The 15,276-nt window shown below is 51.5% G+C and overlaps 1 protein-coding gene across 2 annotated transcripts in view; it reads left to right on the forward strand.

Moving 5' to 3' along the window:
* The window catches only part of NSF (N-ethylmaleimide sensitive factor, vesicle fusing ATPase), a 75,507-nt gene extending 61,394 nt beyond the window's left edge, over positions 1–14,113 (forward strand). The window contains exons 18-21 of one of the 2 annotated variants that reach the window (XM_064400159.1): positions 7,233–7,367; positions 8,162–8,275; positions 12,057–12,112; positions 12,489–14,113. In XM_064400159.1, the coding sequence (XP_064256229.1) occupies positions 7,233–7,367; positions 8,162–8,275; positions 12,057–12,112; positions 12,489–12,504 (321 nt within the window). In that variant the 3' untranslated portion in view covers positions 12,505–14,113. The remainder of the gene's footprint in view (positions 1–7,232; positions 7,368–8,161; positions 8,276–12,056; positions 12,113–12,488) is intronic. The other variant, XM_064400158.1, reaches the window with a different exon arrangement.
* Positions 14,114–15,276: the final 1,163 nt, after the last annotated feature.

The following is a 15,276-nucleotide window of genomic DNA, read 5'->3' on the forward strand; positions in this document are numbered from 1 at the left end:
TGTGCCAGCTGTGCCCTCTGAGGAGCTGTTCAGGCCAGATCCACCCCTGGCTCAGCCACGTGCTCCCTCCCTATTTATAGATCAATTTCTGTCTAATCTGTGATTGTGGTTGTCAAGGGTTTAATTTGTTCTTAACTTGAAATGATCAGGTGTTAATTACAATGACTGAGAGAAGCTTAAGATCTTGTCTCGTGCTGATCCTGTCTGTTTGCACTCTGTGGCTCGATGAGATTTAGGAACATCACAAGTGCTGAGGGTTCTGCAGCTCGTGCTGGGTGAGACAGGCAGGCTGAGCCTCCTTTCTTGTTTGCCATTTCCCTGTCCTTCACTGCCTTTCTGCTCTGTGTGTCAGAGATCTGCATGAATAAATAACGTCCTAACAGGAACACCTTGAAAGTTGATGTCAGGAAAAAGCAGAGAAGCACAGTCTGGGTGAAGTCAGTTTTTTGTCATGTTTAATATCCTGGCACAGGAGCCTGTGTGTGAGTGTTGTTTTCATTAGAGAATTTGGTGAAAAGACCTTTCAAATCCAGGACTTTGAACTAAATTGTAATGCCACAGGCCCTGAGTTCCCTGTGTGACTGTCAGCCTGGGAGAACAAAGATTTTCCCAGTGAGCTTTCTAGGCCATGTGAAGTCTGTAACACAACAGCATCCAAGTTTTATCACATGCTTGGAACAGAGCAGCTGCCTGTGTGCAGCAGCACAGCCATTCCTGGTCCCTTCATCTCCTGTAATCACTGACCTGCTGCAGGCTGTTCCACAGTGCCAGGACATGGCTGTTCCCAGAAATCAATAGGGAAAACAGAACTTGATTTGGCTCAGCTTTCACAGGAACTTAAAGTATTCAATTGTCCATTTGCCCATTGCATCCTGAATGTGTGCTGCTGCTGGGCTGCCCTTTGGGTGGCACCTGGGGCTCCCAAGAGCAGGACACAGGCTGCAGCTCACAGATATTTGCCAAGTTTGCACTTGTTGCAGAGATTTGTGCTCAGCAGGGTTTGAAATGCCCTGGGGGCTGAGAGACTCTGCCTTGACAGCCAATATTATGGTGGCTTAAGCCATAAATTGTTGGAGAGTAGAGAGTTTGCTGAGGAAATGTCACTGGTTGATTGATCATGTGGGGTTTTATTTTATTTATTTATTTTTTAAGTGTCTAGTGTTGGCTTCGTGGGAATCAGGACATGGGGTGAGCTGGGCCCTTTGGGCTGCCCTGCTCTGCACTTCTGGGGACAGGGCTCTTCCTGGTGTGTTTGTAGTGAGTTCCCTGGGATAGCCATGGCATGTGGGGATCTTGGGCATTTAAAAACCCAAAGCTGTGTGTAAGAAATAGAGTTGTGCAGGAAAGGCCTTTTCTGCTGTGACAGTTTACTGTTAAAAGGGCTGGATTTGGGCACAGAGACCCTTTGGGGGTTTTGAACTCAAGTAAGGAACCCATGATGGAAATAATCCTGAGTGTTAATCAACACCTTCCAAGACCCCTCTGAGGTTACAAGTTGCCTTGAGGAGCAGTTTCTTTGGAGGGAATCTCAGGGGGTTGCTGGAATCTGAGGTGCAGGTACAGGCTCTAAGTGCACCAGCAGCACTGGGACTGACCTGCATGGGCTCAAAGCACTGTGGGTTTCTGTGGGACTGGGATCATGGTTTAGCATCATTCCTTGTAAAAATGGGATGTCCTGGGACATCCCTGTGCTGAGAGGAATTCTTGGCAGGATGCTGGGGAGACAATACCTGTTACCCTTTGCTTCAGTGCTTCACTCCTGGGGGGTGCCTGAAATACCGAGCTGATTTAAAAGCTGATTTAATCTTTGGGTTGGGAGGGTCTTTACAGCCCATCTCATTCCACCCCCTGCACTTCCAGGGATCCAGGGCTTCTTTGGGAGTTCCATTCCACACCCTGACAGGGAAGAATTTCCTTCCAATGCCCATCTGTCCCTGCCCTGTGGCAGGGGGAAGCCGTTCCCCCTTGTCCTGTCACCACGGCTGCTCCCACTGCTGTGGCCCAGATTATGAATTCACTGGGGTGTCACGTCACTTGCAGGGATATTCTTGATGTGCAAGCAGCTCCCTGCAATCACTGCAGGCTCTGTGTGGAAGAGAAGCATTTCTGGGATGAAATGTTATTAATTATGCATCGAGGTGCATGTCTGTGTTGAATTGAAGCTGCCTCCCAGGCTCCACTCTTCCTCCCAGGCTGGATTATTGGAACGTGGTGTGGGAAGGGCAAACACTTGAAGGTTCTGGTTTTCTTTTGAGGGTAAACACTTTAGACTTTAAATAAACTAGAAACCTCTCTGAGCTTGCTTTAAATTGCCAGTCACAGCTCCTGCTTGTGGTTCCACTCAGCAGTGTTAAATAGTGCTATCTGTTACTGCTGCTTCAAGAGGACTGAAAACCATTGCATTTTGTTCAGCATCTTTTTTTAAACCAATTAAAAATCTTTTCTGAAATGCCTTGAAGAGAAGAAAATAAACCATGTTCTCTTGGGTCTTTAATTCAATCAAGTTTGCCTGTGTTGTGCAGGAGCAGGGACTGGGGGATGGAAAGGCTGAAAAGGGCTGTCTCAGCAGGGAGCCAAGCAGGAGAAAAAGCCTTCCCTGAGAACTGAGCAGCAGCAGCTCCCAAAGCCGGGGCTGCTTCATCTACATGCAGAGTCACACGGGGCTGGAGGCTCTCCCCAGCCCCACCGAGTTCACATGTGCCTCCCTGCTGCTTCCCAACAATCGGCCTGGGAGGGAAGGAGGGACCCTCAGCATCCCCAGCGGGCTGGGCAGGCTCAGGGAATGTCTGCCTGGGCAGGGTGCCCTCCAGGGGACACCCACTGCTGGGGCTGCCCCTGGGGCTGCCCTTCCACTGCCCCCTGAGCCCCCAGCCCCTTCCCTCCAGGGGACACCCACTGCTGGGGCTGCCCCTGGGGCTGCCCTTCCACTGCCCCCTGAGCCCCCAGCCCCTTCCCTCCAGGGGACACCCACTCCTGGGGCTGCCCTTGGAGCTCACTCCCTGAGCCCCCAGCCCCTTCCCTCCAGGGGACACCCACTCCTGGGGCTGCCCTTCCACTGCCCCTGAGCCCCCAGCCCCTTCCCTCCAGGGGATATCTGTTCCTGAGGCTGCCCTTCCATCACACCCTGAGCCCCCAGCCCATTCCCTCTAAGGTGCACCCACTCCTGGATCTGCCCTTCCACTGCTCCCAGAGCCCCCAGCCCCAATTTCAAGGTCAGATTCATGCCTGGGGATGTCCTTCCATTGCTCCCAGAGCTCCCAACCCTTCTTCTTGAAGGAACACCCTCTTCTGGAGCTGCCCTTCCACTGCTCCCCAGCCCCTTTTCTCACTGGGACACTGGAGGCTTTGAAAGTTACAGGGAAATAATCTCCTTGTTTGATGTAATCCCAGGTGCATTCCTGATTCCACATAACTTGGTGTGAATTGGAAGCAATTCCAGTCACCAGTGATGTTACTTTTATGTGCACAAACCTGGGGAATTGTCTTTCTCCCTTTGTATGTGAGGAATTCCCAAACACAAGGATAAAGGTGTACAAGGGTCCTGAGCAGCTGGTGGGTGACAGAGGCACCTCAGTGTCACCAGGGCCTGCTTCCAGCAGAGCTCAGGCTCCCCTGGCCTGGGGCTGGCTGGATTTGCTGAAATTCTGTAAGTGGGGACTCCACTGAGGTGTTGAGGCTGCAGCTGCTCACAGCAGGGTCTGTGACTGTGTCATGTTCTGGTTCCCCCTGGGCAGGGATGTGCCTGCTGGGAAGTTGCTGCTGTGGTAGAGAAATCCATCCTGGAATATTTAGTTGGTTCAAGAGGCTTCTTCAAGTCCCACAGTTGTGTGCATGAGAGCATCCTTCAGTCAGGTGAAACCCCTGCAGCAGAGGGGTCAGCTCTGGGCTCGTCCTCTTCTGGAAGGCAGCAGGGCAGGACACACACCTCTGTTCTGTGCCCCTGTCAGCACAGAGGGACCTTGAGCTCCAAATTGGGGCACTTTGCCTAAAAATGGACAGGATGAATGCAGGTCTAAGGCTGTGTTTGTTTGTGATCTCTGGTGATGGAAGAACTGGGCTGGAGCTGCCCTGGTTGTGAAGCTGACACCAAATCACCCAAAGCTGTTCCTCCTTCCTTGGTAATTTACTCACATGTTATGCCTGATTTTTGGAAGTTTAGATTGAATCCTGATTTTCTGTGGGCTGGACACGTGGCACATTGCCTTCACCATGGCTGCTGTAGAACTTAAGGATGAAAAAAGTGAATTTTTCTGAAAGTGGGACAGCATCATCAGTACATGAACCCTGTGCTGTGTGCTCTGGGATGACCCTGCAGGAGCAGGGAGTGGCACCATGAGCCAGAGCAGTTCTGGGGTCCTGGAACAAGAACAAATCCCAGGAAATCAGTGCAGAGGAGCTGGGTGAGGGCAGCTTTTTCAGTCTGATGGCTTTTTCTGCTGCCTCCATGATTCCTGGGGCAGGCAGTGCTGCCCTGGGGGTTCTGACTTGTTTGTTGGGTTGCCTCAAAGTTGGAGGAGCTCGAGGGACTCCTGCCCTGTCAGGTCACTGTGGCTGCTTTCCAGGGGTCAGGTTTAAAGCAGGGAGTTGAAGGCATGGCTTCTTCTGAGGAAAGCAGGGAAAAATCAGGATCTTTTGGGTGGAGCTGTTAAAAATTTGAAGCACTTTTACAGAGTAGCCATCTGTTCTGAGGAGCTCCCAACCACGTCAGTGGTTCAGGGACCTGGGAATAGATTTTAACAGAGATATCTAAAAATTGCTGATGGATCTGCCCTCTGGAAACTCATCCTGGTGCTTTTCAACCTTGTTAAGCCTTTCCATTCTTAGCACTGTGCGTGCCTGAGTCCAGCTGAGCTGTTGGTGAGAGCAGCCACCCTTTAGTTCAGTTTATCTGATGTTTGAGAATTCCTCCTTGTGCTCCCTGGTTTCTGTGATGATGAGCAGCAGTCTCTCCCTCATCCCCTCTACACCAGCTATGATTTTATAAACCTCTCTGTTTTTACCAAGGATCTATTTAGGGAAGTTATTCCCTATATCATCCCAGTGCTTTCTCTACTCCAACTAAACAGAATCACAGAAACATGGACTGGTTTGGGTTGGAGGGGACCTTAAAGCCACTCCAGTGCCACCTCTGCCATGGCAGGGACACCTTCCACTGTCCCAGGTGGCACCAAGCCCTGTCCAGCCTGGCCATGGGCACTGCCAGGGATCCAGGGGCAGCCCCAGCTGCTCTGGGCACCCTGTGCCAGGGCCTGCCCACCCTGCCAGGGAACAATTCCTTCTAAATATCCCATCCATCCCTGCCCTCTGGCAGTGGGAAGCCATTCCCCCTTGTCCCCAGTCCCTCCCCAGCTCTCCTGGAGCCCCTTTAGGCACTGAAGGTGCTCTAAGGTGTCCCCAGGCCCTTCCCTTCTCCAGGTGAACACCCCCAGCAGGGAAGTGATGGATTTGAAGTTGTATTTGGAACAGAAAGGAACTCCTGGGTTCACATGGCAGAATGATGATCCTGCTTTGCTCTTTTCCTGTTGTAAATCTGTCCCAGTGGTCACACACAGTGAGACTGAGCTGGTGTTCCCACAGAATTCCCACAGGGAGCAATGCCAGTGGTTCCCTCAGTGCCCCAGGGCTTTAGAGCCCTTTCTGTGTGTGCAGCCCCCTCCCACTGCCCTGCTGCCTTTGGGTCCAGCTGACTCAGGGTGGCACTGGCCAGCTGGGCCAGGGAATGTTTGCTGGATGAGTCCAGAGGGTGGGCAGCATTCCTGGGAAGGGGAATGTGTCATCTGGGCTCCAGCAGCTGGCCAGGAAAGGCTGACATCAGTCATGGACACCTGAAGTGCCAGCAGGTACAACTCCCCTCACTGTGGCATTCCTGTGCTGCCTGTGTCCTTTCCTGGTGAAACTCCAAGCTAAATTCCATTTTTATTGTAATCAGCACAGACTTCATTAATGTATGAGAGCAGCATCCCTCAGGCAGCCTCTCTGAGGTAGTTATCCCCTGATTGATGCCTGATCAGTGTGCCAGGCACTGTGCACATGCTGGGAGCTATATTTGGGGAACAGACACTGCCTGGGTGCAGCTGAGCAGTTTTTTCCCCTCTTAAATGCTCATAGTTCATGGGAAACTGTTATTAGCACAGCTCCTTGCCCAAGCTGTTCAGGATTTTGAGAGTTCCATGCAGTAACGAACAAGTTTTTAGGAGAACCACTTGTGAAGCAGATGGGTCTGGGTGTTCAGCACTTGCAGGAGGGTTGTTCTGTGTTTTGGAGGCCTCAGTCCTGGTCAGGAGTCTGTCCTTGGCTTCCTCTGTGCCCTGGTGCCTCAGCTGTGCAGCACTGAAGCTGTTTGGGGAGCCTGGGCAGTGCCAAGCACCCTCTAGGTGGGCACTGGACATTCCCTTCACTCCTGGAGCCTCAGCCAAACTTCTTGGACAGCAAAAGAGGGGGGTCCTTGGCCAGCCAGGCCCCTCCAGCCCATGGGCTCCCTGTGTGCTGGGACAGAAAAGGGACTGATGATCCTGCCTGTCAATCCCAGCAGCTCCTGCTGTCAGCCACTATTGATCAGTGTCCAAACCCTGCTCAGGGAAATTCCAATAGCAGTGGAAAGGGCTCTGCAAGGTGAACAAACAGCAGTGGATTTGCATTTGCAGCTGATGTTTTCCACAACTTGCTCTATTATTCATAAACCCTGTTATTGCCTGGGCTGACTCTGTGCATTCTGCATTGGGAATTGGAGCCTGCTGGAGTGGGACTGTCCTGTACAGCTGCAGAGGGAACTCAGGGACTCACAGCAGCCTCTGCTCAAAAGCCTGAGCTGGAAATCCACGGGAACTGCCTGTGCAGGAGCAGGGAATTCACTGTACCCACAGAGTCCTAAAGACAGGCTGTTCCCCCGAGAAGTCATTTGTAATTCAGCTTTGGGAGTGGGAGTTTGCTCAGGCTTTTAAATTTAATGAGGATCCAGTTATTTATAATGCAGGGTTCAGAAGGAGCTGTGAGTGTGGTGGGGCTTTGTGCACCATAATTCTTGGACCCTGTTGGTGGCATTGCTCCGAGAGCTGATCCTGGTCTCCTGTGGCTGCTGTTGGCGACTTCAATTACTGACAGATTTAATCCCATTAATTTTATTTGAAGTGGGTTTTTAAATGGCCATTTATCATTTGTAGTTAGCTGAACCTTTCCCAGGCTGGTTCTCTCCAGGTTTTCCTTTCCTGACTGTGGCTCCCTTGCCTGGACAGGGCCGCAAGCTCCTGATCATCGGCACCACGAGCCGCAAGGACGTCCTGCAGGAGATGGAGATGCTGAATGCCTTCAGCACCACCATCCACGTGCCCAACATTGCCACAGGGGAGCAGCTCATGGAGGCTTTAGAGGTGAGCAGAAGTTCAAAGATGACAAAAGACTCCAAACGTGAGGGATTTTGCAGTAGCTGTGTCTGGTAACACCACCCCGCTTGTCATCATGTCATAACAGAGCAGTTCTGAGGCTTTTCAATTTGCTTTTTCATGAATTAAATTAAGGCAAAATTAGAGAACAGTAGGTCTGGGGAGAGGTTTGTGGTCTGGATTGAAGCATTCCAAGGGCAGGGAAGTGGGTAATGAGTATAATTGGGACACTTAAACTGAATGTGCCCAGAGGGTGCTCTGGTGAATTGGAACAGCATCAGCTGAAGGTGTTTGGTGCTGAGGAATTAAAAGTTCTTTATAAATTCCTGCCTTCAGTGTCCCCTTATTCTGTGCCCTAGTGGGAGTTGTAGTGAGTACTGAAGGCTGTTAAAATAAACTGAATAGCCAAATCTTTGGTGCCATTGGCAAACTTGTCCCAGGGTGGTGTCACCGAGGCCTGAGAGACACAGACACTTCTGCAGCAGCTGTGGAAACTCCCTGTGGCTTGACCCATTGTTTCCTTGTAGACCCTGATCTGGAGAAGACCTGGAGTGCAGCATAAAAGCACAGCACTAACTGTTGGATAAGGGGTATTATGGAACAAACCATCAGGGAATTAAAGAATTTTTTTTGTGTTTTGCCTTGTCTAAGATACATTGCAACAACTTTTCCCTCAGCTAGTAAATGCTTCTAGCTTCCCATTCCCTTTCTCCCAAGGTAGGTACCATTATTCCTACTCTCAGTGTCCTGTTGTTGATTTTTTAAAATGCTTTTCCCCCCAGCTCCTGGGTAACTTCAAAGACAAGGAGCGCAGCACGATTGCTCAGAACGTCAAAGGGAAGCCGGTGTGGATCGGGATCAAGAAGCTGCTGATGCTGATAGAAATGTCCTTACAGGTAGGAATGGTTCCTCACAGGAAGGACTGGGGTCCTAGAGCACTCCTGGAGGTTCCCTTCTCTGCAGAGCCCTGGTGTGGGAGGGAGCCTTTGCATTGGTTCAATTGGGAAAAGAGTTGCAGTGAGGGGAAATGTTCAGAACAAAGAAATCACCACATTTTGGTCCACAGAGATCTTTAAATCCCCCTTGTGCCCATGGGCTGTTCAGAGCTGCACTTCAGAGCATCTGGCTATGGGAGGGGTTGGATTGGAATTTCTTTTCTCCACCCAGCATGTTAAGATTGCAGATAGCAATCACCTCAGGTTTTTGGCTTTTTTTAAAGAAGAAGGTGCCTGTGCAGGTGTATGTGCTCTTTCCCTGAAGAAGATAAATCTGTCAGGCTCTTCAGCTGCTCTTCTCTTTATTTACCACTTTCAGCACTTTAAAGAAAATAATTGCAGAGGGTAGAACTATGCAGCTCTGAGCCCTCCCCCGCAGCAGCACCCATGCCTGGAGCCAGCCAGCAAGCTCCTGCTCATGCTGACACGGGCTGAGGGTGCAGCCCTAATCCTCCCCTGACATCCCAGTGCTCCCCCAGCCCCCCCTCTGCTCCCATCAAATGGATTTAGTGCAGCTGAGTGAGCTGTTCTCAGATCTTCCTCGCAGAGGCAGGGCAGAAGTGAAGAGACTTGTAGTTCAGAGCAGACAAGTCGTGTACCCCTCTGTTCACTCCTCACAATTCTGTTAAAACTTGCTCAGCACTGAGGATGTGCTCTGACTGCATGTCACCTCAGGGAATAAAGTCATTTATCTAGATTACTTTTTCCTCTTCTTCCTTGGCTTTTAATTCCATACCTAGAGGCAAGTCAGTAAGTCATTGCTCACATGTATTAAATGTATTTAAGGGGTGCTGGCCTTCAGGGGCTGCAGGGCTCTGCTGTGCTCCCTGAGCCCTGACAATGGCTCCCTTCTTCTGACACAGGACATGCTCTTGTGCTGCTTTCTCCTGAAGTGCTGGTTGTTTCCAAAGCTGAATGTTCTGTAAACCAAGTTCTGAGGTGGCAGTGGTGACCCAGCCCTGTCCCCAGCCTGGCCCCTGTGCCTGTTCCTGGGGGGGCAGTTCTGGGCACCACAGTGTCATAGGGATAGAAAGGAATTAGAGAGTGTCCACAGGAGGGAGCTGAGGATGGGGATGGGTGTGGAGGTGAAGCCACAGGAGGAGCAGCTGAGGTCACTTGTTCAGCTGGAGCAGAGGGGGCTGAGGGCAGAGCTCAGTGGGGCTGCAGCTCCTCCTGAGGGGCAGCCCTGATCTCTGCTGTGGGACAGGGACAGGAGCCAGGGAATGGCTGGGGCTGGGTGTGGGGAGGATTAGGTTGGATATCAGGGAAAGGTTCTTCCCCAGAGGTGCTGGGCACTGCCCAGGCTCCCCAGGGAATGGTCCCACCCCTGAGGCTGCCAGAGCTCCAGGAGGGTTTGGCAGCACTGCCAGGGATGCCCAGGGTGGGATTTTGGGGTGTCTGGACAGGTCCAGGTGTTCTGGATGGTTCCTGTGGGTCCCTTCCCACTGAGGGTGTTCCATGATCCTGTGACCAGTGACACTTGACACAGAGTCCTCACTCTGCTGAGGCTGTGCAGGCAAGCTGCTCTCGGGTGTTAATTTTTTTCAGCAGACCATTGTTGTGTAGGTGAGTGCAGGACCAGGCAGGCTGGGAGGGGACAGGCAGAGCTGGGACTGTGCCCTTTCCCACACACTGAACATCAAGCACGAAGTGCTGCCACTGTCCCTAGAGCCACTGAGGGTGTCCCTTTGCTGCCCATGGAGGGTTGGCAGCAGGGTGGTTCCTGCTCTGCCACTGGGTTCAGGTGGTTGTGTAACAGCAGAGGTAGCAGCATATGGCAGCTAAATATGAACCAGCTCTGTTCCAAAAGGTCTGAGGTGTTTCCATGACTCCATCTGCTGAACTGCTATAAATACAGGAGAGCAGTGCAGGCTCTCAGGGAGCAGAGCTGGGATCTGAGCACTGGAGCCCACAGAGAGCTGGGATCTGCCAGCCCTTACAGGAAAGCACAATTGAGCTAGGTAAGAAATCCAGGACTGCAGCTTGTTTTCACTGAGCTGTACCACAGCTTTTCAGGAGATTTCAGTCTGGAATCACTTAAGAATTCCAAGTGATGGATGAAATTTCTCAGAGCTCAGCTGATTAGATGCCAGGTGACTGAATTATTTGTAAAAAATGTGCACATTGTGTCTTCCTCTGAATCTAGTGGTGGGTTTTGTTTTGTTAAAGCAGTGACCCCACCCTCAGCTCTCTGCAGAGATCCCTGAGGTGGTCAAATAACTTCCAGTGTGTTTCAGACTAAAGTCCCAGTGAACCAGACCCCCAATATCAAATCCTTTCTTGGGATACCTGAACTGCTCTGGTGCCCTGGGTGAATTCTAACCTTGTTTATGAGCTGTGCAACCCCACAATTTCTGGCAGCCTCATTCCCCCAGACTCTGTTATTGCTGTTCTTTTCTTTCTTCATTGTCCAGCTGCTTGTGTTTTGTGTCACATCCTTTGGTCATTTGTGTACATTGGAATGATTCTGTGCCTTTGATCCCTGGATACACTCAGGGTTTGCCACGTGAATCCACAAGTGTTGGCAGTGGCCTTGGCTGCAGGACAGGGCCAGCTCCAGTGCTCCTGGGTCCCACACTGGCTTCAGCCTGCCCTGGCTCTGCTGGCTGCTCTCTCCAAGGGTTCCTTCTTCCTCTCCCTGCCTGTTGCTCTTGGGCCTTGTTGGCAGCACTCCCAAAGCCAAGGTCTCCTCCTGAGCCCGGATGAGTCAGGCAGTGTTCCCAAAAGCCCCTTCTGGCACCTCCAGGCTTTCCTGATTTGGTAACTTCTGTTTAGCATAAATAAAGCTTAATCAGCATAAATAAAACTTAATCTAAGCTGCTTGTCTTTAATGCATCTTAACTTTCATGGGAACTTTGAAAGATCACCACAGAATATTGCCTGCTTTATTTGGGGGATGGGAACCCCCATCCCTGTTGTCCCTGTCCTGGGGGAGGCAGGGCTGCTCCTGGGGGCTGTTCCTGGTTTATGGATGCACAGCACTCACTGGTGCTGCCCCTTCTGGAGCCCTGTGCTGGCTCAGGTTTGTGCTGCACCTCTGGGGGGAAAGGAGCCCTCAGAACTTCCTCAGTCCCTCTCCTCCTGTGTGATTTGCTGCCCCAGTCCTGGGAAGGGGTGCATGGAGGCAGCCTTGGAGTGGGCCTGGCTGGAACTGGCAGCAGGGTGTGGGTGTGAGGAGCCTGTGTGTGCTCCCACCTCCTGCCCTGTGAGCACTCACAGCTTGTGCCACTCACCTTTTCTCAGGGTGCAGGGCTGAGCCTGCCCTGGCAGCGCCGGAGCTCCTGCCCAGCCAGGCTGGTCCCTGCTCAGGCCAAGCAAACACAGCTCCAGCAGCCTTTGTGGCCCCAGTTCTGCTCTCTGTGACCAGTGACAGGACCCAGGCCATGGCTGAAGCTGTGCCAGGGAGGGTCAGGCTGGATCTCAGGGAAAGATTCTTCCTCCAGAGGGTGCTGGCACTGCCCATGCTCCCCAGGGAATGGTCTGGAGGCTGCCAGAGCTCCAGGAGCTCTCAGAGATGCCCAGGGTGGGATTGTTGTGGGTGTCAGGGCAGGGCCAGCGGTTGGACTCCATGATCCTTGTGGGTCCTGTCCAACTCAGAACATTCCATGATTCTGTGCTTTCTTTTTTGGCTGCTTGGAGGGTTTTCTGGCACTAATGGGGATCTCTTGGCTTTGGTGTTTAGATGGATCCTGAGTATCGGGTGAAGAAGTTCTTGGCTCTCCTGAGAGAAGAAGGAACGTAAGTACTTTATTTTAAAGCAGTGCTTAAATTCTCTTTTCTGCTCAGAAATGAGCTGCTCTGAGGGGAGCCAGTGGGCTGGATCTGCTCTCCTTGTTGGCCCCTCTGTATTGTCAGAGCTGTATCTGATCAGTTCTTAGAGCAATTTGGGAGGGGGGAGGTCCTGAAGGTTTGGGAACCTGCATGCCTGAATTCTCTGCTTTTCTGAATTTGCCCTTGACTTTTAAAGTGTGGGCCAAAATTTACCTTTCTTTAACTAAAGTAAATCAAAAGAGATTCTGCTTGAGTTAAAATCCAGCTGTTTATCTAAAATCTGGAATTTTTGGTTTCTTGTGTCTGCTGTCTGAGAGAAGGATGTCCTACTCTTTCCCCATAGGTGCCACAGGGAGTAGTTGAGCCCAGTGGGACAGTGGCATCTCCTAGAGAATGACTTTCTAATACATGTAGGGCAGTACCTGTGCTGGGGAAACTCACACCACTATCTATCCTGGCTACATGTGAGTGGGTTCCAGTGTGTGCTTGATGCTTTATACATGTGCATGATGCTTTCCTGATGGATTTGGCTTCTTTTGCAAGAGTCCCTACCCTAGACTGAAGGTGGACCAAGTGCAAGATCAACAGCTGGAAAAGTGACCAACCTGGAGAACAAACACTGGGATCTTTACTCTTCTGTGCTCAACACACTGGACAAAGTGAAATGCTCCCCTGATCCCCAGAGCCCCATGTGGAACCTGCATGTGTAGTGCAATACAGTACCTTTATTCTTTGTCTTTCATATTCTGATGTCATGTGGAAGTGTCTCCTGGACCACCGTGCTTCTGTCTCTGTGTGTTTTGGGGTGAGCAGGGGCAGTGTCCTGTGAGGTTTGGGGCTGACCCTCACTTGTGTCCAGCATTCCTGCAGTAGGAAAGAGATCCTGGCTTCCAATAATCCTGCCAGTGTGGTGGGGGGATGCTGAAGCACTGCTCTGTCTGACCCTGGTCAGGTGAAGCTTTTTGTGGTGCCCCCCAGCCCCACAGACAGAGCCCAGAGGAGTCCAGCTCCAGGAGTGCTGGAGGCTGCAGCCACTTTATTTATATCCAGGTATTTTGGGGCCTGATGGGACACTGCTGGTGGCACTGGGGACTGGAAGAGGGCAGGGCAGGGTTGATCAGAGTAGAGGAAATTTCCAAATCCAGTATTTAAGGCATCAAACCTTGCTGTTAATCCAACAACAGTTTTAGCAGTGCTGGTTCCAGCCTCCAGCTCTTCCTGAGCTCCTGTAGTTGGCAGCTTTGGTATCCTCCAGCCTCATTTTATCCCTTTTTCCTGCCATGTTACCAAAGGTTGAAATTCCTCCTTAGAGACAGAGAGGAAGCCAAGCTCTGCAGGTGCACGAGATGTGTGTTGCCATGTTTTTGCACTGAAATAAAGGAATGTATCAAACCTTGCTCCTCGCTCCTTCCCGTCTCCTGAGGCCTCAGGGAGATGCTGAGGCTGCTCCCCTGGGCTCCACTCCTTCCAGAAGGTTCCTGGAACATACCTCAGTGTGGTGGGGCATGAAATCAAAGCCATTTAGCAGATGTTAGTCAGTGTAGCTTCCTAAACTCGAGCAGACCCACTGTAAGGGCTAGCAGTGGCATGCAGAGGGGTGTTCCCAGGGAAGGAGGGTGCCCCACGTCCTTCAGGCCCAGGTGGAGGTCCTGTTGTCCTCAGTGTGCTCACAGCAGTCGGAGTGTTCCAGGCACTCCACTCTGCTCCTCTGGCAGTGCTGTTGTGTTGTGATGCTGTTGTGAGTCCCAGTGGTGGTTCCCTCTCATTTTGTGTAGGATCTTGTGAATTTATTTGTTCCTCCCTTCTCTCTGCCAGTCTGAGTGACAGCAGCACACAGTAACTTATATTTCAGAGTAAATGATGTAAAACCTTATTGTGTCTGTGTCCAGAAACCTATATTGATGAATAAATATCTGGTTTAATTGCACATTCAATGGATTCAATAAAAAGCACAACTCCTTGTGATGACCTGGGTGCCATCTGTGTCTGCTGCTGGTGTGTGTGAGGGGCAGAGCTGCTCCTGGGCTGCTGCTGCTGCCAGAGGGGTGCTCAGAGTGTGCCTGAGTGTGGATGGATTGAATTTAGCCCAGCCTGGGTAGAAGTTAGTGAGAGGACCCTGGTCCAGCCCATTCTGGAGCTGTGTGGGCTCTGCAGGGCTGAGGAGGTCTCATGTGTGTCTGTGTGTGTGGGGTGGGGGTATCCATGGAAATTATTCATTTCCATTATTCATGGAAAGTATCCCACCCCTGGGGAAGGCTGGAAAACCAGGCTGGGCTGCTGGGTGTGACACCTGAGCCACTCCAACCTCTGTTCCAAGATGTCCATCTGAGATCTCCCTGCAGCTGGCACAAGGGAGGGCAGCACCTTCACACCACCTGTGTGTTCTCCTTGTAGTAGAGGGGCTTTAAATGTACAATAAATACACACTATTGCTTTCAGTGTAAGGGCTGAATTCTTCACCCCCTTCCTTACCCTGTTTCATCTTGAACTTTCCAGAAATGTGTCCCTGAAATGGAGTTGTTGACCAGAGGCAGATTTGAAGGTGCTGGGATGGGTTTTGGGGCACAGTGTGGGGTGGAGGAAGGTTTGGGGCAGTCAGGGAGAGCTTCACCCCCAGAGCTGTGGAGTCCAGAACCCTCCATGGGCCAGGTGCTCTGGTGAGGACATGTCAGGGGTGGTGGCACCAGCAGAGACACCCTGGCCATGCACTGGATCCATGGGGTGGCTTTGTGAGTAATCTGGGGATAAAGACAAGAATATGAGTGATTCTATATTTTGCCCTTCAGGCAGGTGCATTTGAGGCCAGTGCAGTGGAAAGCTGTGTGCACTTAAAAGCATTGCTGATGCAAGGGGGATGCTGCAGAAACACCCACAGAATTATTCATGGACAGGAGAATGAGTTTTTATATGAGAAAATGTGGACCTTGGTCTGTCCAAAGTGTTGGAAGGTGATTCAGAGACAGCCTGTCACATGTGGGGAGTGTGCAAAGTCTGGAGCCTGCTTGGATCCATTGCTTAATTTGATCTTGATCCATTGCTTAATTTGATCTGGCTCTGCACAGCTCCTGCCAGGAGGGGACAGCCGGGGGGGTCGGGCTCTGCTCCCAGGGAACAGGGACAGGAGGAGAGGG

This window comes from Passer domesticus, chromosome 27 (genome assembly GCF_036417665.1).
Source record: "Passer domesticus isolate bPasDom1 chromosome 27, bPasDom1.hap1, whole genome shotgun sequence".
Lineage (NCBI taxonomy): Eukaryota > Metazoa > Chordata > Aves > Passeriformes > Passeridae > Passer > Passer domesticus.